The 25,658-nt window shown below is 42.5% G+C and overlaps 1 protein-coding gene across 1 annotated transcript in view; it reads left to right on the forward strand.

The window, feature by feature from the left end:
- Positions 1–25,658, forward strand: part of lrp2a (low density lipoprotein receptor-related protein 2a) — a 522,167-nt gene that overhangs the window by 195,122 nt on the left and 301,387 nt on the right. Inside the window, exons 12-22 of the mRNA XM_070873618.1 lie at positions 198–367; positions 1,273–1,496; positions 7,783–7,989; positions 12,829–13,031; positions 15,187–15,327; positions 18,618–18,821; positions 19,443–19,635; positions 19,780–19,905; positions 20,956–21,086; positions 21,263–21,400; positions 22,302–22,583. Of these exons, the coding sequence (XP_070729719.1) occupies positions 198–367; positions 1,273–1,496; positions 7,783–7,989; positions 12,829–13,031; positions 15,187–15,327; positions 18,618–18,821; positions 19,443–19,635; positions 19,780–19,905; positions 20,956–21,086; positions 21,263–21,400; positions 22,302–22,583 (2,019 nt within the window). The remainder of the gene's footprint in view (positions 1–197; positions 368–1,272; positions 1,497–7,782; positions 7,990–12,828; positions 13,032–15,186; positions 15,328–18,617; positions 18,822–19,442; positions 19,636–19,779; positions 19,906–20,955; positions 21,087–21,262; positions 21,401–22,301; positions 22,584–25,658) is intronic.

Below are 25,658 nucleotides of genomic sequence, written 5' to 3' on the forward strand. Positions count from 1 at the left end.
AACAGTAATAAAACAATACAGTCTGTATACAGTTAAGTAGATTCTTCTTAAAAGTTGCCGAATATTGCAACATGTGTGTTATGACTAAAAAGGTAAGCATACCTTTCTAAAACTTTGATTAGCATAGGTGGAAAATATTTGAGGCACTGCAAATGCAGTGTACATTACTTAATGTAAAATTATTTCCTGCCTTTCAGCTGGAATTCCATCCATTATCTTCTCAAATGGTCGCGATTTACTGATTGGTGATGTTCATGGAAGGAATGTACGGATTCTTGTGCAGTCTCGCAATCGTGGCATTGCTGTTGGTGTGGATTTCCACTACTATCTGGGCATGATCTTTTGGACAGATACCATTCAGAATAAGGTAGGCAACATTCCCAAAACTAGGCACTGAATCAATAAACTGGGGAAGATGAACTTGTGTTGAAAGCCCTTTAACGCCATGCGTATTGTATTTCTAAGTTCTGATTTCCCACAGGTATTTTACTGCTGATAACCTGTTGCTAATCTGGTAACGCTCGCATTATTAAACTTTCTATATTCCAAATAAACTGTATTGTTTCACATGGAAGTTAGTCAGGTGATGGTGAGTTCTTGTAGACAATTACAAAGCACTGAAAACTTTAAACCTACATAAAGACTACTATCCTTACTCCCCAGTGCAACCCATTACTCACCTTCCTGCCAATAAGGTAGTGAACCCCCAGTCCCAACCTCCCCCGCCATCCACAGCTTGCAGACTTGTTAAATTCTCAACCATAGAGCACGAAGGTGAATTCCTTACACAACAGCCCCTTTGACGAACAAGTGGCCAAAGCAACTGTGGGACATTTAGCAGTCGGAGGAAGAGATGCACTGGTTGTAGCGCGAGTATGAAAGCGAGAGACACGACGCTCTTCCTCTGGGCACATAGTTCACATATCCCTCAATCTAAGTCCCCAATAGCCAAAGGAGCAGGGGACCAACTGATGAAAGGCACCTCAGTACATTTATAACTCTCCACTACCCAACGAGTACTCCAATCTGACTGCTCAGTCTAAACTCCTACCAAGGACTGACTGAGTAGCCGCACCCAAACATACAGAACCGTAGAAGACTCCTCAATATATGTATCAACTGCATAAGTATTAAGTAATCTGTAATATAACATATATTCTGTATTGCCCCCTGACATTAAACAGCAAGCAAAGTTTGTATAACTTAAAACAATTTTAAAGACTATTGAAAATGGTTTCAGAGCCATTTTACTTACCTTTCTTGTTTTATCAGCTATTCTCTGTAGATCTCAGTGGCTCTAGAGTCCAACAAGTTTTAAATGTTTCCATTGACACTCCTGAAAACCTAGCTGTGGACTGGGTGAACGATAAGTTGTACGTGGTGGAGACCAGTATTAACCGAATTGAAGTTGTTGACCTGGATGGAAGTAACCGTATAACACTCATTGCAGAAAGCCTGGGGAGCCCTCGAGGCATTGCTGTTGACCCCACTGTAGGGTAAGAGCTGAAATAATTATTAGGCTGGATTCTGGCTGAGTTCTGAACCAATTTGTTGTTTAAAAAGTGATCTGTTGAAACTGAATTTTATTTAATGTTAAAATCCCTATTCCAAATGAAAGCAGTGCACATATAAATCTACAGTCTATAACATTGAGGGGTTAATTTTAACCTAGCCCGACTGGTGGAAAATTGATGGGGTTGCATTGACCGTCCATTTTACACCCCATTCAATTTTACTTTCTATGGAATTCAATGGAAAGTAAAATCAGGCAGCATGTAAAACGAGCAGCGATGTTATGCTATAGCAGGTCTGTTCCCCTCTTCCAGAGGGACTCCTTCCAAAATTATTCAAATGACCACAACCCTGGAAAACCAGCCAGAGTTAGGGACACCTTGTAGTGTGTGAGTGGCAGTCGAACTCCACCGGCCGATTTCCACTAGCATAATGATTGAATGGAAAATCTAGATCTCGCTTTTCAAAGAAGATCTTGGGAATTATTGTTCACATCGATATAGGAAAAATTCAGAAATTTATTGTGAAAGAAACTAATGTGTTTGTGGAAGTAAAGCCGATAATTCCTACATGGATCTTAAGAAAGAATGATTGTGCCATAACAAATTTATTGGATTCAGTCATTCAGTAGATTTGATGGATGAGGTTCTGTGTTAACTTTCAGAAAGTATTGAAGAGGGTTATTCTGGGTCATTTGTGATCACAGAGTAAGTTAATGGGATCAAGGATAAAGTTACAAATTGGACAGTAAATTAGGAATAGGAAATTGGAGGGTATTTATTGATAGTAACATGGGTCACAGCTTTTAAATATGATCCAGAAAGTCCTCTGTGATTGGTCCGAGTATCTTTGCTATTCATAATTAATAATCATTTTAGTGAGTCCCGGTGCCACCATGTAACAATGTGAGTATAGAATACCTAGTTTTACTGTCCAATCATACCACTATCTGGGGGGACTGGGTAAGAAAAGGTGTTTAAGCACCATGCACACACTTTCAAATGCATAAAGTGTGATCTACTAGCCTCCTGTAGTGTTGGTGTATTTTTTACTGAAAAGAGATGAAACAGTGCATGGTGATTAAGATTCATTTCCCGATTCATCTTAGAATAGAGGCACACTGATTTAGTGCCATAGCAGTGGGGAAGCCACATATTTTGTGTATGCAGGAAAGAAACTCATACATAACGATGAGCTGGAGGGGTTGTATATCCTTTCTTTTCTCTTATTCTAGGTTCTTAGAAGTTTTTGAAAAATAGATTTCCATTGCTTGAAATAATGCCATCTCAAACCTGACTTTCTATGAGAGCGATCCATTCCCTAAAAAGGTAGTAGAGTCACATTCCATAAGTATGGCAAAAGAACACTCTTGGCTAAAAGCAGGAAGGTTGAGGCAAAACTTCTATATGGGAAATGTTTACATTTAGATTATCCTCCAGCTAATTAAAAACCAGAAACTGTCTCCCAGTGTATAAACTGCCAAAACTTGAGTTCAAATCCCACCACAGCAGCTGGGGAATTTAAATTCAGTTAATTGAATAAATCTGGAACAAAAAGCTAGTACTCATGAAACTATCGGATTGTCATAAAAACCCTTCTGGTTCACGAATGTCCTTTAGGGAAGGAAATCTGCCATCCCTTACACAGTCTGGCTAATATGTGACTCCAGACCCACAGCAATGCGGTTGACTCTTAACTGCTCTCTGAAATGGCCTAGCCGGCCACTCAATTGTATGAAACCGCTAGGAAAACCTACATGGCACAGACTGCAACGATTCAAGAAGGCAGCTCACCACCACCTTCTCAAGGGCAATTAAGGATAGGCAATAAATGGTGGATGTGTTGATTTGTACTAACTGAATTGCAGCTGTTTCTCTGATTGGCTCTCCATTATCACATGACCTATTGCTGATTGGTCCCTTTGGAGGATAAGCCACACCCTGAAGTTTCTCTGGAATGTGTAAATGGAACCGCCCAGCCTAACTTTGCACATTGTAACATGATCCATTTGGACTTCAGAAGTCAGAAAGGACACATCCCTCCCGCAACCAAAGTCCCTCACCCAAGCACAAGTGTTGCCTCCTTCAGCTGAAGTGCCTCCTACCCCAGAACAAGTGTATCCCCCTTACCCCAGTGTAATTACATCCCTCCACCAGCCGAAGTCCCTTACCCGAGTGCGAGTGCATGACCTTACCCTGCCACCCCCCTTCCCCGCCATAGATGGGACATTTTGTGCTGATTGTGAACAGGTTTATTGGTTATGAAGTGACAGTGTCGTGACTTCTGGATTTCATCCACTCCAATGATGTCGGAAGGGGGTTGGAAGAAAGTGATTTGTCTTCCCCGAGTTCCCTCTCTCTTTTCTCCCCCACAAGCCCCCCCTGCCCACCACAGCTAGGTTCTCTTTCCCTCACTGCCCCCCCCATCCCCAAACAGGCTCTCACTTTCTCCTTTCTCCCCCCTCCTCCAAACAGGCTCTCACTCTCCCCTCCCCTCACCCTCCCCCCCGCCAAAACCTGGCTCGCTCTCTCTCTCGTTTCTCCCCCCCCCCTCCACAAACAGGCTCTCTCCCTTCCCCCCGCCGCCCCCATCCAGCCCCCCCAACCGGGCTCTCTTCTCCCCCTCCACAAACAGGCTCTCTATTCTCCCCTCCCAAACCAGGCTCTGACCCCCTTCCCCAACAACCAGGCTCTCTCTCTTTCTCCCCCACCCTCCCAACTAGACTCTCACTCTCCCTCCCCAACGCGGCTCAGACAACCTCCCCAACCAGACTCTGCCCGCCCCACCCCGAACAAGGCTCTCTTGCTCCCCCAACCCAACCAGGCTCTCACTCCCTCCTCCCCTCCCTTACCCCCAAACAGCCTCTCTCCCTCCAACTGGACTCTGACCTTCGCTCAACGAGATTCTCTTGTTTCTCCCTCCCCGAACCAAGCTCTCTCTTTTCCCCCACCTCCCCCCCCCGCAACCCAGGCTCTCTCTCTACCATCCCCCCCCCCCCCAATTAGGCCCTCTGTTTCTCACCGCCCCCCCCAAACTAGGTTCTCCGTCCCCCCCCCCCCAACTAGGCTCTCTTTCTCCCCCCCCCCCCCCCTCCACTAGGCTCTCTTTCTCCCCCCCCCAGCTAGGCTCTCTTACCCCTCCCCCCAACCAGCCTCTCCGTTCGCTCCCCCCACCCACTCCCTTCAAACCAGGCTGTCTTTCCCCTCCCCCCACCACCGCCCCCCCGCTCCCCAACCAGGCTCTGACCACCCCACTTTCCCAAGCCAGGTGCTCTCGCCCTCCCACCGCACCCCCACCGCTACCTCCACGCCCCAACCAGGCTCTCTCACCCTCTGCACGCCGCCCTCTCCCCCCCCCTCCCTGAAACCAGGCTCTCTTTCCCCCCCCTCCTCCCCCATCCCAAACAGGTTCTCTCCCACGCCTCCCCCGACCCGACTCCCAACAGGCTTTCCCGCCCACCTCTGCCTGCCTCCCAACCAGGCTCTCTTTTCCCCCCCCCCCACTCCCCAAACAGGCTCTTCCCCCCCCCCCCAACGACGGACTCTCTCGTTTCCCCCCCCCTCCAAACCAGGCGCTCTCGCTCCTCCACCCCCCCAACCAGGCTCACTCTCCTCTCTCCTCCCCCCCCCACCCACCCCAAAACCACGCACTCTCTCCACCCCACTCCCCCACTCCCCCAAACCAGGCTCTCTTCCCCCCCCCCCCCCCCCCAAAACTAGGTTCTCTCTTTCCCCCCCCCCCCCCAACCAGGCACTCTCTTTCCCCGCCCCCCCAATCCCTCACAACCAGGCTCTCCCTTTCCTCCCCCTCCCCCCCCGGCCCCCAAACCAGGCTCGCTCCCCTCCCCCCACCCCCAATCAGGCTCTTTTCCACCCCCTCCCCAAACAGGCTCTCTCTCCCCCCCCCCCCAAAAAAAACCAGGCTCTCTCTCCCCCTCCCCAAGTAGGCTCTCTTCTCCTCCCCCCCCCCCACCTCCCCAAATGGGCTCCCTCTTTTCTCTCCCCCTCACCTCCACCCAGGCGCGTACTCTCTCTCTCTCTCTGTCTCTCTCTGCGCCCCCCCCCCCCCCCAACCATGTGGTCTCTTTCCCAACCCCCCCCTCCAACACCCCAAAATCCAGGCGCTCTCTCACTTCCCAATCAGACTCTTTTTTTTTTCTTTTTCCTGCCTCCACCCCCCCACCCCCCCGCCAAACCAGGCTCTCCGTCTCTCTCTCTCTCTCTCTCTCTCTCTCTCTCTCTCTCTCTCTCTCTCTCTCTCTCTCCCAGCCCCCCCCCCCTCGCCAAACCAGGACTCCGTCCCTCTCTCTCTCTCTCTCTCTCTCTCTCTCTCTCTCTCTCTCTCTCTCTCTCTCTCTCTCTCTCTCTCTCTCTTCCCCTCCCACAACCAGGCTCACTCCGCCATACCAAACAGGCTCCCTCACCCCCATCTTGGCTCTCACTTCCCTCCCCCCCCCCCTCGCTCCGCCATACCAAACAGGCTCCCTCAAGCCCCACTCCCAAACAGGTTTTCTCTCTCTCTTCTCCCAGCTCAACCAGGCTTGCTCCCCTCCCCCCCCCCCCCAACTAGTCTCTTTCTCCCCCCACCCCAAACAGGTACTCCTCCCGTCCCCACCCCCCCAACTTGCCTCTCGCTCCCTCCCCCCCCCCCCCAAACTAGGCGCTCTCTCTTCCCCCCCACCCCTCAAATCAGGCTCTCTCAATCCCCCTCCAACCAGGCTCCCTCAATCCCCCCCTCCCCCAACCAGGCTGCTCTCACTCCCTCACCCCGCCCCATCGACTCAGGGCTCTGTGGCCAGCGGGGAGCTCAGAGTTCGGAGGCCCAGCGGTGAGCTTGGGGCTCAGCAGCTGGCAGTTTAACAGGCACCATGATGTTTGGGGCTGGTTCCGATGCATGCGTAGAAAATGGTTAGTGTAAATTGCGCTGGGGAGGAGAAGATTCGGTGACTATTTGTCCTAACTCTCGCTTCTGTGCAGAAGCGAGAGTTAGGACAAGTAGTCACTCCGATAAATGGTGGCCTTGCCAGCAACGCCCACATCCCATGAATTAATAATTTAAAAAAAAAACTTAACCTGACTGTAATTAACAAGAATTTATCATGTCATTTATTTTCATAGATTTACATAGAAAGTACAGCACAGAAACAGTCCAACTGGTCTATTCCAGTGTTTATGCTTCACACGAGCATACTCCCACCCTACTTCATCTAACCCAATCTGCATAATCCTCTATTCTTTTCTCCCTCATGTACTTACCTAGCTTCCTCTTAAATGCATCTATGCTATTCGCCTCAACTACTCCTTGTGGTAGCGAGATCCACATTCTAACCGCTCTGAATAAAGTTGCTTCTTCTGAATTCCTTATTGGATTAATAAGAGACTGTCTAATATTTATGACCCCTAGTTTTAGACTCCCCCCACAAGTGGAAACATCTCTACACCTACCCTATCAAACCCATTCATAATCTTAAAGACCTCTATTAGATCACTATTTTATCGAAAAGGAAGTCAAGTTTGCAGTTCTTTGAGCCTCCCTCACCATTCGCTGCGATGGACTCTTTCTTTCTAAGTTCCTCACTGCTTGTTCAGATGTCCGGCCTCACTGCTGGTTGCTCACAATTTCTTGCTGTTTATCTGGATTTTCTCCTCTCACTTCGGCGCACACCCTTGCCATTACAGCACAAGCATGGATCTAGGGAAAGAGAGGGAAGGTATGGCTTGTTCAGCCCAATGCCGTAATCCAAAGGTTCCTTGGTCCAGTTTGGGTCCAATTCTAAGTGATAAAAATACCAACATCTGATGCTAAGCCAGATCGATCACGTGTGATTTGAGAAGCCAGAAGTCCCGATCAAGGAGCTGGATCTGTTCAAAATTGCAGTGCATCGCTGTCTTAATTGTGTAACTCTGCAACTTATATGGATAATACCAAAGATGAGAATTACCAGCAGTTTAGAATAATTCTGTTTTGCATTGTTTTTTACTTTATGGTATTTAACAACAGAAAATCCAATATTTATTTACTATTTTCTTTTATTTGTCCTTGTGATGTAGGTGACATTTTTTGTCCATCCTTAGTTGGCCTGAGAAGTGTAGGCCTAATTGAGAGGTCTAACAAGCAATAATTGTAAATTCTAAATAGAAATATTGCTTTACATTATACCAATTGGCATGTAAATCCTCATTTATTGTGCTGAGTGTAGAAGACTTTGAATTCTTGTGTCTGATGGCTCTCCATTATAACTAATGGATCAAACTATCAATTTCTATCCAGCTATTTATTCTTCTCTGACTGGAATGATATTTCTGGGGTACCTAAACTGGAACGTGCCTTTATGGATGGAACCCATCGTTTTGAACTAGTCAAGACAAAGCTAGGTTGGCCTGCTGGAATAACACTGGATATCATTACAAAAAGACTTTATTGGGTGGACAGCCGTTATGACTACATTGAGACTGTAACATATGATGGACTTGAAAGGTAAATGCTTGAAGAACAATCTGTTCACTGATATTTTTTAAAAATCCAACTATTCTTAAAATCCAATATCTTGAAGAGCTGTTGTTTATCCTAAGGATCAGCTTGCCCTTGTGCTATTTTTATAGGGAAAAATATTTTATATACAATGAAGTGGGGCTGATTGAGAGAATGTACAGAGTATTTTGCATTATTGATGTATGCTTGACGTTTACTGTGTTCCAAGCCTACAGCTATCACTGTTGTGTGTTCGGTACTACTGGGCCTGAAGTAATTAAATAAATAAAAAAACTCTGCTGCACCACAATTGCTGCTATTTTTACATAACAACTGTTTTCAGACTTTCTCTTGTCGTGAAAATGATTGGTCTTCAAGGGTGCAGTCTTCAAGGTTATGAAATTTGGCAGTTACCATCCACAAAAAAAAATTAAAAATAGCACCATGCTTAAAATATAGGCACTTCAAAGGTTGCAAATTTTGAGATAAAATGCTGGGTTTCATTTTTGATGTATCCAGTCATGATGAGTTTAGTAAACGGCCTCTGTATTTCACTTAAACAATTCTCATTTGACCAGCTTATTAGGCATAAGTTGTTTGATGTCCTTTGTGGAACATAGCCAATAATATTTTTAAAGTGTGGCACCCTGTACTACTTTTTAATAATTGAATCAGATTTTCTGATGTTGGAACCATTTCTATGATAGATTAAAACTCAACTACAACTTGCATTTATATGTATCTCTCATTTAAATGAGCATCTTAGAGTTCTTTAAAAGGAAAGGAGAAATTTGGGAAAGGCGAGATAGCGATCGCATGCATGATCAGAGAGATTGCATGATCAGGAAGTAGCAATTAAAAATGGTTTTGGCCAAGAATTCTAAAGAGCAAGACATTGTGACTAAATAATAGGCCTTCAGTGGTGGAACGAAATTTATAGGAAACAAGTGGCCATTTGGAGATAGAGGAGTGGAACATGCGGGGGCAGGTGTGTATGACTGGAGAGGATCACTCATTATAGGATGGAGAGAGGTCATAATTATTGAAATCAAGGACAATTATTTTGAAATCTATTTTCTGGGTATTGGATGACCGTGGAATTTCGATAAGACTGGGAGTGATGGCCTGTGGACCTTTGTGTAGGAGAGACCACACAGATTGCAGAGTTCAAAATTGCTTGCGAGGCAGAGCATTTGAGAAAGCAATCTTCAAGGTGACAAAGGTTATAAAGGTTTCAGCAGCAATAAGGAATAGAAGGTAATAGGCAAGAGATACAATAAGGCAGACTTAGTGATGGATCAGCCAAAGAATAAAAGCCTTATCCAAGACTTGATATCGTCCAGACAGAGCAACAACAACTTGCATTTATATAGCGTATTTAACATAGTAAAATGTCCCTAGGCGCTTCACAGGAGCATTATCAAACAAAATTTGATACTGAGTCATATAAGAGATATTAGTACACTTGGTCAAAGAGATAAGTTTTAAGGAGTGTCTTAAAGGAAAAGAGAGAGAGGCAGAGAAGTTTATAGAGGGAATTCCAGAGCTTAGGGCCTAGGCAGCTGAAGGCACGGCCACCAATGGTTGGGCAAAGAGAGTTGGGGATGTGCAAGAGGCCAGAATTGAAGGAGCGCAGAGTTCTCGGAGGGTTGTAGGGTTGGAGGAGGTTGCAGAGATAGGGAGGGGCACGGCCTTAGAGGGATTGTATATAATGAAAAGGATGACTAGGAGGGGACCAGGGCTGGTGCCCTGGAGCATCCCAGAGGTGACTGTGCAAGCATGAGAGAAGATGTGGTGGAACAGATAAGAATGGAAACACCAGACAGCAATGTTGTAGCAGTAGACAGGAAAGATGAGTTAGTGGAGGAGAATAGGAGGGACAACAATCCACTGCTATAGTCACATAGGATGTTATTATAGAATCATAGATTATTTATATCTTGGACCAAGGCAATCTTGCTGTGGGTTGGTTGGAAATCAGTTTGGAAGGGCTCAACAGGGACTGGCAACAACATGTTCAAAAATCTTGAACAGAGAATGTAGGTTATAAATAATATATTAGTTGGTGAAGTTAGTTGGGTCAAGGATGGGCTTTATAAAGAAAGGATGATAAACAGTTTCAAAGGGTAGGGGCAGAGGCAGAGCCAGAGGATCGAGAGAGCTTGACAATGTTAGCAAGTATGGAACCAAGAAGGCTTGGGTATTCAAGAGCTGAGTTGGGTGAGGATTGATGGAGCAAATAGTGGGCATCATGGAGTCGATGAGTTTGAAGAGGGTTGGAAGGGAGTTGTGCTGAGTTGGGAGGTGAGGGGCATGGGAGAGGATGGAGGAAGCAGTGGCGACTGGGTTGATCGTGAGTGTGGAAGTAAAAAAATCTAAAGTCCTCACAATTAGTATCATGCTGTTAAACCCATCTGAGAAGCTTTAATGTGCCATTGATAAACTCTGTTCAACATTAGTGGCAAACTTAATCTGTGCTCTAACAACTATGCATTATTTTTTGCTTGACAGTTTTGAGCAGCAATAGAAAATAAACATTGATGGCAAAGAACAAAGTGAAGGAGGCCCATTATATGTACTACAATCTTCTTTAACGTGAACACCAATCTAGTGAGAAAATTCCAGTGTTCCAATTTACTTTTTTAACATGAAGTGGAGCAACACTGTTAGTTATTCACTCATAATGAAAATAGTGTTCATATTTACAATATACATTAATGATTTAGACAAAGGAATTGAATGTACTATCTCCAAGTTTGCAGATGACATTAAACTGGGTGGCAGTGTGAGCTGTGAGGAGGAAGCTAAGAGGCTGCAGGGTGATTTGGACAGGTTAGGTAAATGGGCAAATGCATGGCAGATGCAGTATAATGTAGATAAATGTGAGGTTATCCACTTTGGTGGCAAAAACAGGAAGGCAGAATATTATCTGAATGGTGACAGATTAGGAAAAGGGGAATGAGACCTGGGTGTCATGGTACATCAGTCATTGAAAGTTGGCATGCAGGTACAACAGGCAGTGAAGAAGGCAAATGGCATGTTGGCCTTCATAGCGAGAGGATTTGAGTGTAGGAGCAGGGAGGTCTTACTGCAGTTGTACAGGGCCTTAGTCAGGCCAAACTTTGAATATTGTGGACAGTTTTGGTCTCCTAATCTGAGGAAGGATATTCTTGCTATTGAGGGAGTGCAGCGAAGGTTCACCAGACTGATTCCCGGGATGGCAGGACTGACATATGAAGAAAGACTGGATCGACTAGGCTTATATTCACTGGAATTTAGAAGAATGAGAGGGGATCTCATAGAAACATATAAAATTCTGACGGGATTGGACAGGTTAGATGCAGGAAGAATGTTCCCGATGTTGGGGAAGTCCAGAACCAGGGGTCACAGTCTAAGGATAAGGGGTAAGCCATTTAGGACCGAGATGAGGAGAAACTTCTTCACTCAGAATTGTCTACCACAGAAAGTTGTTGAGGCCAGTTCGTTAGATATATTCAAAAGGGAGTTAGATGTGACCTTTATGGCTAAAGGGATCAAGGGGTATGGAGAGAAAGCAGGAATGGGGTACTGAAGTTGCATGATCAACCATGATCCTATTGAATGGTGGTGCAGGCTCGAAGGGCCGAATGGCCTACTCCTGCATCTATTTTCTATGTTTCTATATTACCTTTCCCGATCCACCAAGAACAGTGGAAATATATCATACATCTTAATACACATTGAATCTGGTCCCAAGGTATTTTTGATTGGGCAGGAGGAGGGATGTTTGTGTCATGGGGATTGGAAAACTCTTCCATTTTTGGCACTTCAAACTCTCCCTGCACACTAATTATTTTAATTGCACTCTTTTTAATAGTTTTCACTTCCTGTACAGGACCCGGTCTTGGAATTTCCATGTTAGTTTCAAGTCCCACCCTGCATTTAAAGATGAAAGAGTACAGCATCTCTTTGGGCAGATGGGATCTGAAATGTCATGAACGCAGCAATTGCAAACTCTGCAGATTGCTTGATGTTATTGAACATAAATTTGTTATCTTCTCCATTTCTGAAACTGCTGGTCAATATTACTCAGTCCACCGACTCCTGATACAGTGAATTTGTTTTTCCGCAGTGAAAGGCTTCCACTGTGTGTGGTTAACAAATTTACTGTTGAGACTTGCATCCTTTAACCAATGCAATGTAGACTGAGCCTTTTTACCACTGTACACCCAAACTACATCTGACATATTTACCTGCTATTTCCTACCAGTAATTAGAATAAAAAACAACTTCATACATTGATACAATTGTATTTAAGTCAATACCTTTGCTCTCAACATGCTCTGTTGCATGTAGCCAAACAAACCCAGAACCTTTCCCTTGCATGGGGAACAGAAGAAGGGGAGCATTAAACTCTTGCTAGATATAGAGAAAACTCAAAGTTTCTCCCTGCCCCCTTAACTGCAAAAGCAGTTTCAATTTTCTATTTACTCTCTTCATAGTCTTACCTGGTGAGGGTGGCAGTTTGGTTCCCATTTGTGCTGAATTTTGGGCAATTTGGTGCTCGAGATCTGTGCCCATTCAAACTGCATTGAGATTCATTTTATAGGGCTTGTCGGAGAGAAGCCTTCAGTCCCATCAGTTGGGATTTGAACCCAGTTCCCAGAGGTGTCGGGCAATATTCCACCCAACTCCTTTATTTGTATTGGTCCTGCTTAGCCTCATATAACTACAGTCACATCCTTACCAGCTTGAATTTAGTTCCAATGTGACAATTGTATGTTTGACAGGATACATTGTTTTCAAATGCAGATGTCTAGTAGAGTTTTCCATGTTGTCTAATATCTTTGCCTGGCTCTTGCACAGAAAAACTGTTGTTAGTGGAGGTGCTGCTGTTCCCCATCCTTATGGAATAACTAATTTTGAAGATAAATTGTTCTATACTGATTGGACCAAGATGGCGGTTATGAGATCCAATAAGTCTACAGAAAACAATCCACAGATTGTCTATCAATCTTCACTGAGACCATATGGAGTGACAATATATCATGCATTCAGGCAGCCATTTGGTAAGTTTCGTTAAATTACATACAATTAAAAGACTGGTTGATTTTTATACTTCACTGCATGAATAACTAATTTGTGATGCAAAAACTTAAATACAGCTTTAAATACTTATAGCAAAGAATGTGTTTTAGATTAATTTCACTTTTGGAGCTTCTGTACGATATATATACACCAAATTACCACACAAAATGTAGCAGTTATGTACTTTATAAGGATAATTTTGAGGATTATTTTTGTCTTTGGCATCTCATTGTACCTCCTATAGAATAGCTTGCTGCTGATAATTGTGCTATCAAGAACTCAATTTATTTCTAATGAAATTAAAAACATATTTAATTTCCAAATAAGAATGCACTCTTTCATTTCCTTTGTTACAAAAAGCATTGTATTATGAATAGCTCCACCTCTCCTTCCTTGTTTAAGACACTCCTTAAAACCACCTACTTTGACCAAGCTGTTTATCACCTGTTCTAATGTCTCCTTCTTTGGTTTGGTGCCAATTTTTGTCTCATGCTCTGTGATCTTGGGATCTTTTACGACATTAAAGGTGATATAGAAAGGCAAGTTGTTGTAGCCAGATCAGTTTAGATGGGACTTGTAAGCACCAATTACTTTTAAAGATCTCTTGTTTTCCCACCTATGCATAGAATCATAGAACCCTACAGCACACGAGGATGACATTCAGCCCATCATGCCTCAGCTGGTTCTAATTTAGCCCCACATTAGCTTTTTCCCTATAACCCTCTAAATGAGTCCTCTCCAAATACATGTCCAATTGCCTTTTGAAAGTTCCTATGGAATCTGATTCCACTGCCCTTTCAAGTAATGCATTCTAGAACCGTCTGTGAAAACATTTCTCCTCATTTCTCCCCTAGTTCTTGTGCCAATTATTTTAAATCTGTGTCCTCTGGTTATCGACTCACTTGCGAGAGGAAACAATTTCTCCCTACTTGCTCTATCAAATCCCCTCATAATTTTGAATGTCTCTATTAGGTCTATCCTTAACCTTCTTTGCTCTAAGGAGAACAATCCCAGCTCCTCCAATTTCTCCACATAACTGAACTCCCTCATCCCTGGTATCATCATAGCCAACCTTCTCTGTACCCTCTCCAGGGCCTTGACATCCTTCATTATAGTGTGGTGTGCAGAATTGTACACAATATTCCAGCTGAGGCTTAACCTGAGATTTGTAACGGTTTTGCACGACTTCCTTGTTTTTGTATTCAATGCCAAGTACCCCATACGCTTCCTTAACCACCTTATCAGCTTGCCCTGCCACCTTCAAAGATGTGCACTCCCAGGTCCGTCTGCTCATGCACCTCCTTCAAAATAGTACTATTTAGATTATACTGCCCCATGCTCTTTCTCCCAAAGTGCTTTACTTCACATGTATCCGTATTAAATTATACCTGCCATGTGTCTGTCCTTGCACCAGTCTGTCTATGTCTTCCTGAAGTCTGCTACTATCCTGCTTACTATTTACTATGTTCATCCACAAACTTCAAAATTGTACTCCCTCTAACCAAGCCCAGGTCATTTATAAGAAAAGCATGTATGTTTTCCCAGCCTGTATGAAAAATGTAGAAATCATTCTCAACTACAGCTTGTATTCATAACTAACTGAAAACATAAGGTAAATCTTTTAAACAGACTACACATTTGATTATTATATTTGTGGACTGACATTTGGAATGTGATAGCTTTAGAATGCTGCTTTCAAATCAAATATGATTGGTGCTTACAATCGGTTTAATAAAGGTCAAAAGTTACCCAATTGTTAACTATTAATTGCACTTTTTTGTTAATTCATCAGGTGTGCTAATCCATGTTTTTTTAGGAAGCATTTGTATATTTTCTTCTTTTTGACTTCACTTACTACTATTAAGCTGGCAGTAATTGCTCTTATAAATGTTAGGACATTCTATGTTACATATGAACATATGAAAAAGACTGACAGTAAAAGACCAGCTGTCCCATTCAGGCATGTTACAACTAGGCAACATGACTCCCAATATTGATAAAGTATTATAATTAACTCCATACTGTATAATACAGTTTCCACACTGTAATGCAATGTGTCCAGTACAACATTTCTTTAAAAGAAAATTCCTATGCTTAAATCTGATGACTGTTTTGTTTTGTGTGTGCTGATTTTAGTGAGGAATCCATGTGACAGTAATAATGGTGGATGCCAGCATATTTGCATCCTCAGCCATGGAACAGACAATAACGGCCTGGGCTTCCGATGCAGGTGCAGGCTGGGTTTTGATCTTTATCGTAATGGGAAACATTGCTATGGTATGAGAATGGTCTTAAAACTTTAAAAATTCTTTCACTTTTTTAAGATGTATCAGGATTAGCTCCAGAAATTTCTTTTGAGATACTCTACAACTTCCTTTCATTGTTTATCTACACGTACCCTTATTAACCTCCTAGTACCTTAGTAGTTTAGTAAGACTTCAACAATGAATTAAGTGGTAGGGAATATCATGGCCTGAATAAAGCACAACACAAAGCAACTCTTGTGAGCTAGACAGTGTATTACATAGAACACTGCTATGTGCAAAGAACAGTAGGGAAAGAAAGAATAAGCTTTCACAACCTCAGGTATTCACATATGGTCATTATTGCAATATAGGGAAACGGGGCAGCCAACATGCACACACCAAGGAGTTAAATGACTAATCAAACTGTTTTAGTGATGTTGGTTGAGGGATAAATGTTGACTAGGAAATCGGGAGAACTTTCCTGCTCTTCTTTGAAATAGTGCCATGGGATCTTTTATGCTCACCTGAGAGGACAGACGGGGCCCCGGTTTAATGTCTCCTCCGAAAGACTGGCTCAGTACTACACTGAAGTGTCAGCCTAGATTATATGGTCAAACCTCTGGAGTGGGATTTAGACCTACAACCTTCTAACTCAGAGGCAAGAGTGTTACCACTGAGCCAAGGCTGAACATGTGAAGAGTTGTATATTTTTTCAGATCTGTCAGACAGTTTAAAAAAAATATTGGCTAGTGTACCTAATCTTACTTTTCCTATATAGTATCTGTTTTTTTTAAAAGGGGAAAAACATATTTGTGTTGAAAGCGGTATAATTAGAAAATATTTAAAATTATATTTTTTATTCTATTCACTTATTTTTCATGTTAATGATATATAATGCAAAATTTGTGCTGTTTGTATACTTGTAGAGCAATTGGTTACTGGCAATACAATGACATTTCTGATTAGTTTGACCTGGATATCTAGGGCTGGATTTTAAGGAGGAAGGTGAGTTGGGGGCATGGGGGGCTCTGAGATGGTTGGGTTTTCCCGCAGGCCCTGCTGACTTGCGAGGTCTCGGTTTCCCACCCACAGCCAGCCAGAGTGAGAGGCTAGGTGGGGGGGTGGGGAGAGATAATCTGGGCCGGATGATCGGGGGGATGAAGGGAAGATCGTGGCCGGCCATCGGAGGATTGTGGCCGGTCTCCGGATGATGAGGGTGGGGGAGAAATGGGTGGGTGTAGGGAAGATCGTGGCCAGCCTCCAGGTGATTTTGGGGGTGGGGGAGGCATGTGGGTGTAGCAAAGAACATTGCCACCTCCGTTTGATCATTGGGGGGGTGGGGGAAAGAGAAGATCGTGGCTGATCTCAACATCATCGGTAAGGGGGGCGGCGGTGGAGGCCTGGGGGGTGATCGGAAGCCTCGTGGTCTCCAGTCGTGGATGGGGGGGGGGGTGGAGGAGAGAGTTAGATAGAGACCCTAGATCCAGGAATTGGTATAAAGGCACTTACCTCCTGGTTGCAGCAGTCCCCACCTTGCTGTAACTGCCGGGTTTTATGAAATGTGTCCAGATCTGACCAGATGCAGTTTAAAAACAAAATGGAGGTTAAAAAAACGGACTCATTATAATATTTAAATTGACATCCCGCCTCCTGGGAGTGGGTTGTTCACCCTCCACTGTCCTGCTTCCCATTTTGCCTCCCTTAAAATGGCAGATTGGAGGCAGGTTCAGGTCAGGAATCTGATTTTTAATAATTTAACTACCCCCATGCTCCCCAGCCCCCCAGTTTCAGAATTTTTATAAATTAAAAAGAATGTGGGCTGTAACTTTAATAGATTACATAAGAACATAAGAAATAGGAACAGGAGTCAGCCATACGGGCCCTCGAGCCTGCTCCGCCATTCAATAAGATCATGGCTGATCCGATCATGGACTCAGCTCCACTTCCCTGCCCACTTCCCATAACTCCTTATCGTTTGATAAACTGTCTATTTCTGTCTTAAATTTATTCAATGTCCCAGCTTCCACAGCTCTCTGAGGCAGCAAATTCCACAGATTTACAGCCCTCTGAGAAGAAATTTCTCCTCATCTCTGTTTTAAAAGGATGGCCCCTTATTCTAAGATCATGCCCTCTAGTTCTCGTCTCCCCCATCAGTGGAAATACCCTCTCTGCATCCACCTTGTCAAGCTCCCTCATAATCTTATATGTTTTGATAAGATCACCTCTCATTCTTCTGAATTCCAATGAGTAGAGGCCCAACCTACTCAACCTTTCCTCATAAGTTTCCCCCCACTGTGCAATTAAATGATTTCCATCTTGTTGTTTCTAAAAATGTAAAGAATGGGATATAAAAAAGAAAGACTTGCACTTCTATAGTCTTTCATAACCTTAGGACGTCCCAAAATGCCAATGAAGTACTTTTGAAGTATAGACAGTGTTGTAATGTAAGAAAATCAGCAACCAATTTGCAGTCAGCAAGCTCCCACAAACATCAATGTGATAATGACCAGATAATCTTTTTGTTTAATGATGTTGAGTGAGGGATAAATTTTGGCCAGGACACTTAGAATAACTCCCCTGCTCTTTGAAATAGTGCCATGGGATCTTTTACATCCACCTGACAGAGCAGACATTTGGTTTAACGTCTCATCTGAAAGTCAGCACCTCCAACAGTGCAACACTCCCTCCGTACTGAACTAAAGTGTCAGCCTAGATTTTTGTGCTCAAGTCCCTGAAGTGGAACTTGAACTCACAACCTTTGACTCATAGGCAAGAGTGCTATCTCCTGAGCCATGGATCATCAGGGTAAATCTAACGCTCCCTTACTCCCAGCGGGGAAGCTATACTTGATAGGAGCATAGATCGGTTAAAACACTGTAGCTCAATTATCCAACCCACCTCTTCCTTTGAAAGCGGCTTACCACGGATCCAGAAATGTACCCACAGGTTTATAAGTTAAACTTTGCTCCACATCCCCAACCCCTGTCCTTCACCTTTTTCTCCTCTCCTTTTCCCTCTGCTCTTAATCCACCCCCCTCTCTCCCCAATCGCCTTCCATGTGCCCTGTCCCTTCTTCCCCCTCCTCCGCCCCTTCTCTTTCCTATCTTCCTCTCCTACCACCGCTCCTCTCTTCTCCCTTCTCTGCCCCTCTCCACCCTACTCCTTTTTCTTTCCCCTCCCATTTGTCTCCTCCATTCCTCCACCTTGGTCCAGTTATCCCTCTGCCCTGTAACCCTGTTTGATCTGAATATAGCACTTGGTCTTGACTCCCTCTATCAAATTGAAGAACATTTTGAACATTTTATGTTGTGTCTTCTGCAGCTGTGACCCAGTTCCTACTATTTTCATCCCAGCTGGCTGTGCGTGGAATCCCTTTCAATATTTCCACCCAGGAAGATATCATCCTGCCTGTGACAGCGAGCCCCTCTTACTTTGTAGGTCTTGATTTTGATGCAGCACAGCAGACGATTTTTTTCTCTGATACAAGGACGGACATGATTTATAAACAGAACATTGATGGAACAGGTAATAATCAACTTTTCACATCTTTTTCATTTTTTTAATGTAAAGAATGTGGATTCTGCTTATGAAACGCTGCTGTGGAAGCCTCACTAACTTTTAACATTTTATATGCCTTTTAAAGTTGTGATTAAGGATACACTCACAGCTTGAAGTGAAATTCCTACAATTTTAAAGGAGCTAAATCTGCCCAACTTCAACAGAGGAGCAAACATTTGTTTTGGTGTCTTTGCTTCAACAAATAGCCAGGATGCACTTGCCTATGTACTATAGCTGGGGACTGAGGTTAGAATCTGATTGGTTTGAGAATTTGACCTGCGAACTTTCATTTTGATGAGCCGGTATTTTTTTCCTTCCCCACAATACCATGTGTGTAGGGGAAGTAATTGTTAAAAATAGACAAAGGGAATGGAGACTGGGTGGTGCACTCTCTGTTTGGATTTGAATTTGTTTGTCTCACTCTCTCTCTCTCTCTCTATCTCTCTCTCAATGTCTCTTGCTCCCCTCTCATTCTTTCTCTCTCTTACTATATCCCAGCTTAAAGCATGCAAAAATAATTCTGTATCTACTAGTGAGAAGATTTGAGTATTAAAATTAATAATGCTTAGTTTTCTGACTGATATGTAGGCCGAGAAGTCCTAGTTGCCAATAGAGTGGATGGAGTAGAAGATCTGGCCTTTGATTGGATTTCAAGGAATCTCTACTGGACTGATGCACGCTATAGCAGCATTTCTGTCCTGCGACTGGCTGATAAATCCAGGAGAGCAATTGTTGAGAACTTGAACAATCCTAGATCTATTGTTGTGCATCCATTGATGGGGTAAATAAACATTTCAGTATTCATAGTTTTCTTCCTGTTAAATACCATGTTTCGAATTTTGAGTAACTTTCATAGATTTAATAGGTGCTTCACCTGGATATAATTTGTAGGCATTTGACTTACCACTGTTACATCTACTTACAGATATATCTTCTGGACAGACTGGTACAGACCTGCAAAAATCATGAGAGCCTGGAGCGATGGGTCACATGCAGGACCAATAGTCAATACAACACTAGGCTGGCCAAATGGCCTTGCCATTGACTGGAGGTAAGCCAAGCTGATAATTCAGAAGGCTACTTTACCGCTGTCTGTGTCATAGGGGTATGTTTTCCTCCATTTGCTAATGGTGCACAAATAGTCAATTTGAGCTTAAAGCATATTTTCAGACCTTTTGCTGGCATTAGCAAATGAACATGAACATTAACATGAAAATAAATTATCATAGTTTCTTTGATAAGACATTATTAAGCCCTAGAGTAGTAGAATACAAGTTTCTACATCATGATTTCTGATTTCAACCAAGACATTCAGGGGATAGTCAGTGGAGGCGAAGCACTCCTCCGTAGGTGGGAAAGAGAAAATGTATCATTAGTCACTTTCTACCCTCTTGCTCATCTCATCATGGTCCAACAGCACTATAAATATGGTTCTTGAGAGGCTGTCTGCCCTTCATTTTAACTAGGAATGGTACTTCCCACATGACCAGGAGATCCAGGATAACATTTCTCTTTTAGAAAAGAAGCCGGAGAATGCTTTGTTTTTCTGTAATAATGAAGTTAAAATTGAGTTCGAAATGACTCTGAATTGTTGGAATTTTAAAAAGTACTCTCTTTGGCTGATGGTTGAATAAAAACAAGCGTTCTCATGGATTTTGCTAAAACAGGAATTCAACCCCGACTGCTCGAAGGAGAAGAGAAAAACAAAAAATTATATTAATATTAGTGATTGAACAATCATCTTTTAGTGAATATATAAGTAAAAGTGTTTTTGGTTACTCTGCAATATATACTCAGTTCTGGTCTACATTATAGCCACAGGATGCTGAATAAATTTGCACATCACCTGTTTGCAGCCATCCCATTACCAACATCAGATCCCATATGCAGCTAGTTATTTTCTGGACTTTGGTATTGTTTTCTGTAGTCCTCGTTCTTGTGCAGGTCTCATGTCTATTTGAGACAGTCAGCAGTTAAGCAGATTACTATAACACTAAATTTAGTTTTTAAATCTCTGTGGGCATGTTTTGAATTCAGTGCATCATTTCACACAGTTATTTAGTCTCCATTTGAACTGAATCAAAGATTTCTGCTTTTCTAGTTCTCTACGTCTCTATTGGGTGGATGCCTTTTTTGATAAAATTGAGCACAGTTCCTTCAGTGGTTTAGACAGACAGACTCTCAATCGAATTAACCAAATGTCACATCCTTTTGGTCTTACAGTGTTTGGTGGTAAGTTACTATCATGTGAAATATTAAAGTCATTAGACTTTCTTAAAAAATATATATATTTTTGTGAAAATATATTTAAAGTTTTTCTCTATATGGTTGAGTTCATTTTGTTATGCAGAACAAAACCATCAACTTCTTTGGTTTTAATCTGTTCTTTGATTGGTTTTTCTCTGTAGATTATGCATACTTTACTGACTGGAGGCTGAATGGAATTGTTCGTGTGCGAAAAACAGATGGCGGCGGGATGTCTATTATTAGAAGAGGCATCAACAACATTATGCATGTAAAATCATTTGATGCATCTGTCCAGACTGGTATGTACAAATATACAAATTATACACATTTTTAAATATCTGAGGAAATCTATTGAACTAATGGATTCAAATTTAGAATTATGGACAAGGTAATGCTAAACAAAGGAATCTTCCTCAAAACACAAAGGGCCTAAAACATTATGGATCCTGTTCCACCAGCGCAAGTGTAGTAGAGCAGAATCCCCAGAATGCAAAAGCATGAATGTGTAGACCCCATCACAAATTGTGCCCCACGGCCTTTCCCGGACTGAAACAAAATGAACAGCAATAGTCTTCAGCTGCATAAGAAGTCATTCTGCTTCCAGAAAGAAAGTAATTGATCCCTGCTGGGATTGATCACCTTGCTCTGAGTAAGGTCTGCAACCTTTCAAAAGATCTAACAGGACACCACCACACCTCAGCTGGTAAAAGTTCTCATCAGCCTTTATAATGATCTTTTGGGTGGAATTCTCGGTGTAGTCTGGGAACACCCAAGATATGCACCCTTGATATAGATGGTGTAAATTCTACCAACACTTCTGGTACTGGAAAATGGAAAACTGAGAAATGGGGTAGAATCCTGGTAAAACTGGGTTCTTCCCAGATATTTCGGCCATAGGTGGGCAACCTGCTGGCTCTCTGTCCTTGGGGCCCAACTGGAATTTTGGACCTTAGTAGATTGGATAGAGAGGAAAGTACTCTAGTTAAGTTTAGTGAAAAGTTTGTTATAAGTGCAAAACTTTTTTTTTGGATGAATTTTGATCCCAATATTATTAGTTAATTTCCATTTGATTTGATATTGGGAAACTTTTATTTTAATGAATGCTCATATTAATGAAACAATTTCTTGGGTCTTGGGTTGAAGTCCTAGTATCTTCCACATCAATCTAATAGACATTTTGCTTTTTTTTTTACAATATAGGATCCAACTACTGTAACAGGCCAACAAACCCTAATGGGGACTGTAGTCATTTTTGCTTCCCAATAACCAATTTTCAGAGAGTCTGTGGCTGCCCCTATGGAATGAAACTTGACTCCAACAATGTTAACTGCATTGAAGATCCATCAAGTGAACCACCCACACAACAGTGTGCCTTCTTTTCTTTCACTTGTGCCAATGGAAAATGCGTGCCAAATTACAATCGCTGTGATGGAGTTAATAACTGCCACGATAATAGTGATGAAGTAAACTGTGGAACTTTAAGTACGTACTGTTGAAATTTACATATATTGCAGCCAATGTGTCAGTACAATTGAGGAGTTTAGTGCACTCATTTAATTTGTTTAAAAGGTCTTAATTTCTCTAGTTGCATAAGATCAAATTTACCTTTCAGCACATCTAATTACTACATTCTTGGGTTAAGAAATAAAAGATTATGAAATTTTGCAGAATGAGATTAATTGTCCTCAGTTTCAGAATACTTCTCTTTGTCACATTAATTAAATTTCTTTTTTACGTACTGATTTCAAGTCTTTATGAACCATTACATTTAATTAATACATCCTGACTGATACTTCAAGCAGTGTTCTGATTGGGGGACTAGCAGACTTTGAACCCTCATGATATCTTGTAACAGGAAAGTCCATCATAAAATTAATAGATATGTTAGTGTTTTAACCTACTTTTTCCTATGGGGAATAAAATCTGAAAAATTGTTTGCCTTCCAGAAATTAAACCAATTCTTGTGTTTAGATTCCTCTTCGAAACCCTGCATGATGTTTTAACTGACATCTCCGATGCTTTACGAATAGGTTATCGAATACAGCCAAATCACAAATATATAAATCATTTTGATAGATTTTTAATACAAAGCTTCCACAATGTAAATTTTGGGATTACAGAAAGAGGGAGACTAGCATTTATATAGCGCCTTTCACGATCTCATGACTTCTCAAAACACTTTACAGCCAATTAAGTAATTTTGAAGTGTAGCCACTGCTGTATTGTAGGAAATGTGGCAGCCAATTTGCACACAGCAATGTTCCAAAAATAGCAACATGATCATGACTTGATAATCTGTTTTTAGCGATGTTGATTGAGCGATAAATATAGTACTTTTTATGTCCACTTGAGAGGGCCTCGGTTTAATGTCTCATCTGAAAAACGGCACCTTCGACAGTACTCAGTACTCCCTCAGTACTGCATTGGAGTGTCAGCTCAAGTCTCTGTGGTGGGACTTCAACCCACAAACTTTTGACTCAGGCGAGAGTGCTACCAATTGAGTCACGCCTGACACCGATTATACAAAGTGAGAATGAGTAAGGCTAATATGGATGCATTGGGTGAATCTTGTACTGAAATGTAATTGGTTTAGTAGCCACTTGCACATTTTTTTTAACAAACTGCTATATTTTCAATGTAGAGCACTGATAGTGATATTGACAACAGTGATTGTATTTTGAATGATTTTTGATTTTATCTTGTATGCAATTACATTATCTCACTGCATACAGATTTCAATACATGTACATTAATTTCAGGTTCCAAATATTTCCATATCAGCCCAAGTTCATGATTGAAAAGTATAGTTTAATGCCCATTTAAATATTCTGACGTAAGTCATGCAACCTGGGTCTCGTTCCATGTACTGTATAGCATCCATTCGAAATCAATATGCATGGTGTTTCAATGGGTAAAAACATTGGAAATCTTTCATAGAAACCTAGAAGCACAGAAATTTACAGTGCAGAAGAAGGCCATTTCGGCCCATCGTGTCCCCGCTGACCAACAAAGAGCCGCACGGCCCTTGGTCAGCAGCCCTAAAGGTTACATATAAACCGATGAACAATGACGGAAAGGCAAATAGCACCCAGCCCAACCAGTCCACCTCACATAACTGCGACACCCTTTATACTGAAACATTCTACACTCCGCCCCGACCGGAGCCATGTGATATCCTGGGAGAGGCAAAAACCAGATTAAAAACCCAGGCCAATTTAGGGAGAAAAATTCTGGGAAAATTCCTCTCCGACCCATCCAGGCAATAGAAACTAGTCCAGGGGATCACGCTGGCCACATTCTATTCCCTGCAGTACTTACCATTATATTTGCGCCGTCCAACAAAAGGTCATCTTGTCTAATCCCAATTACCAGCTCTAGGTCCGTAACCCTGCTGTTACGGCACTTTAAGTACCCATCCAACCATCTCTTAAAAGTGGTGAGGGTTTCTGCATCCACTACTCTTCCAGGCAACGAGTTCAGATCCCCACAACCCTCTGCGTAAGGAAGCCCCCCTCTCAAATTCCCTCTAAACCTTCCACCAACCACCTTAAAACTATGCCCCCTCATTATAGACCCCTACACCAATGGAAATAGGCCCTTACTATCCACTATGTCCAGGTCCCTCAATATTATGTACACCTCAATGAGGTCTCCTCTCAACCTCCTATGTTCCAATGAGAACAAACCCAGCCTATCCAATCTGTCCTCACAACTAAGATTCTCCATTCCAGGCAGCATCCTAGTAAATCTCCTCTGCACCCTCTCTAGTGCAATCACGTTCTTCCTATAAACGATGACCAGAACTGCACACAGTACTCCAGCTGTGGCCTAACTAAAGTATTATACAATTTAAGCATAGCCTCCCTGCTCTTATATTCTATGCTTTGGCCAATAAAGGCAAGCATTCCACATGCCTTCTTAACCACCTTATCCACCTGGCCTGCTACTTTCAGGGATCTGTGGACAAGCACTCCAAGTTCCCTTTTTAATCTACACTATTAAGTGGCCTACCGCCTAATGTGTATACCCTTTCCTTATTAGCCCTCCCAAAGTGCATCACCTCACACTTCTCTGAATTAAATTCCATTTGCCACTACCCTGCCCACCTGACCAGTAGATTGCAGCCTATAACTTTCCTCTTCATTATCAACCACACAGTCAATTTTAGTGTCGCCTGCAAACTTTTTAATCATACTGCCTATATTCAAATCTAAATATTGATATATATCACAAAAAGCAAGGGACCCAGTACTGAGCCCTGCGGAACCCCACTGGAAACATCCTTCCAGTCACAAAAACATCCATCAATCATTACCCTTTGCTTCCTACCTCCAAGCCAATTTTGGATCCAACTTGCCACTTTGCCCTGCATCCCATGGGCTTTAACCTTCATGACCAGTCTACCATGTGGGACCTTATCAAAAGCCTCGCTAAAGTCCATATATACTACCCTCATCGACCCTCTTGGTTACCTCCTCAAAAAATTCAATCAGGTTAGTCAAACACGATCTTCCCTTAACAAATCCGTGCTGACTATCCCTAATTAATCCTTGCCTT

Source organism: Pristiophorus japonicus, chromosome 3, assembly GCF_044704955.1.
Source record: "Pristiophorus japonicus isolate sPriJap1 chromosome 3, sPriJap1.hap1, whole genome shotgun sequence".
NCBI lineage: Eukaryota > Metazoa > Chordata > Chondrichthyes > Pristiophoridae > Pristiophorus > Pristiophorus japonicus.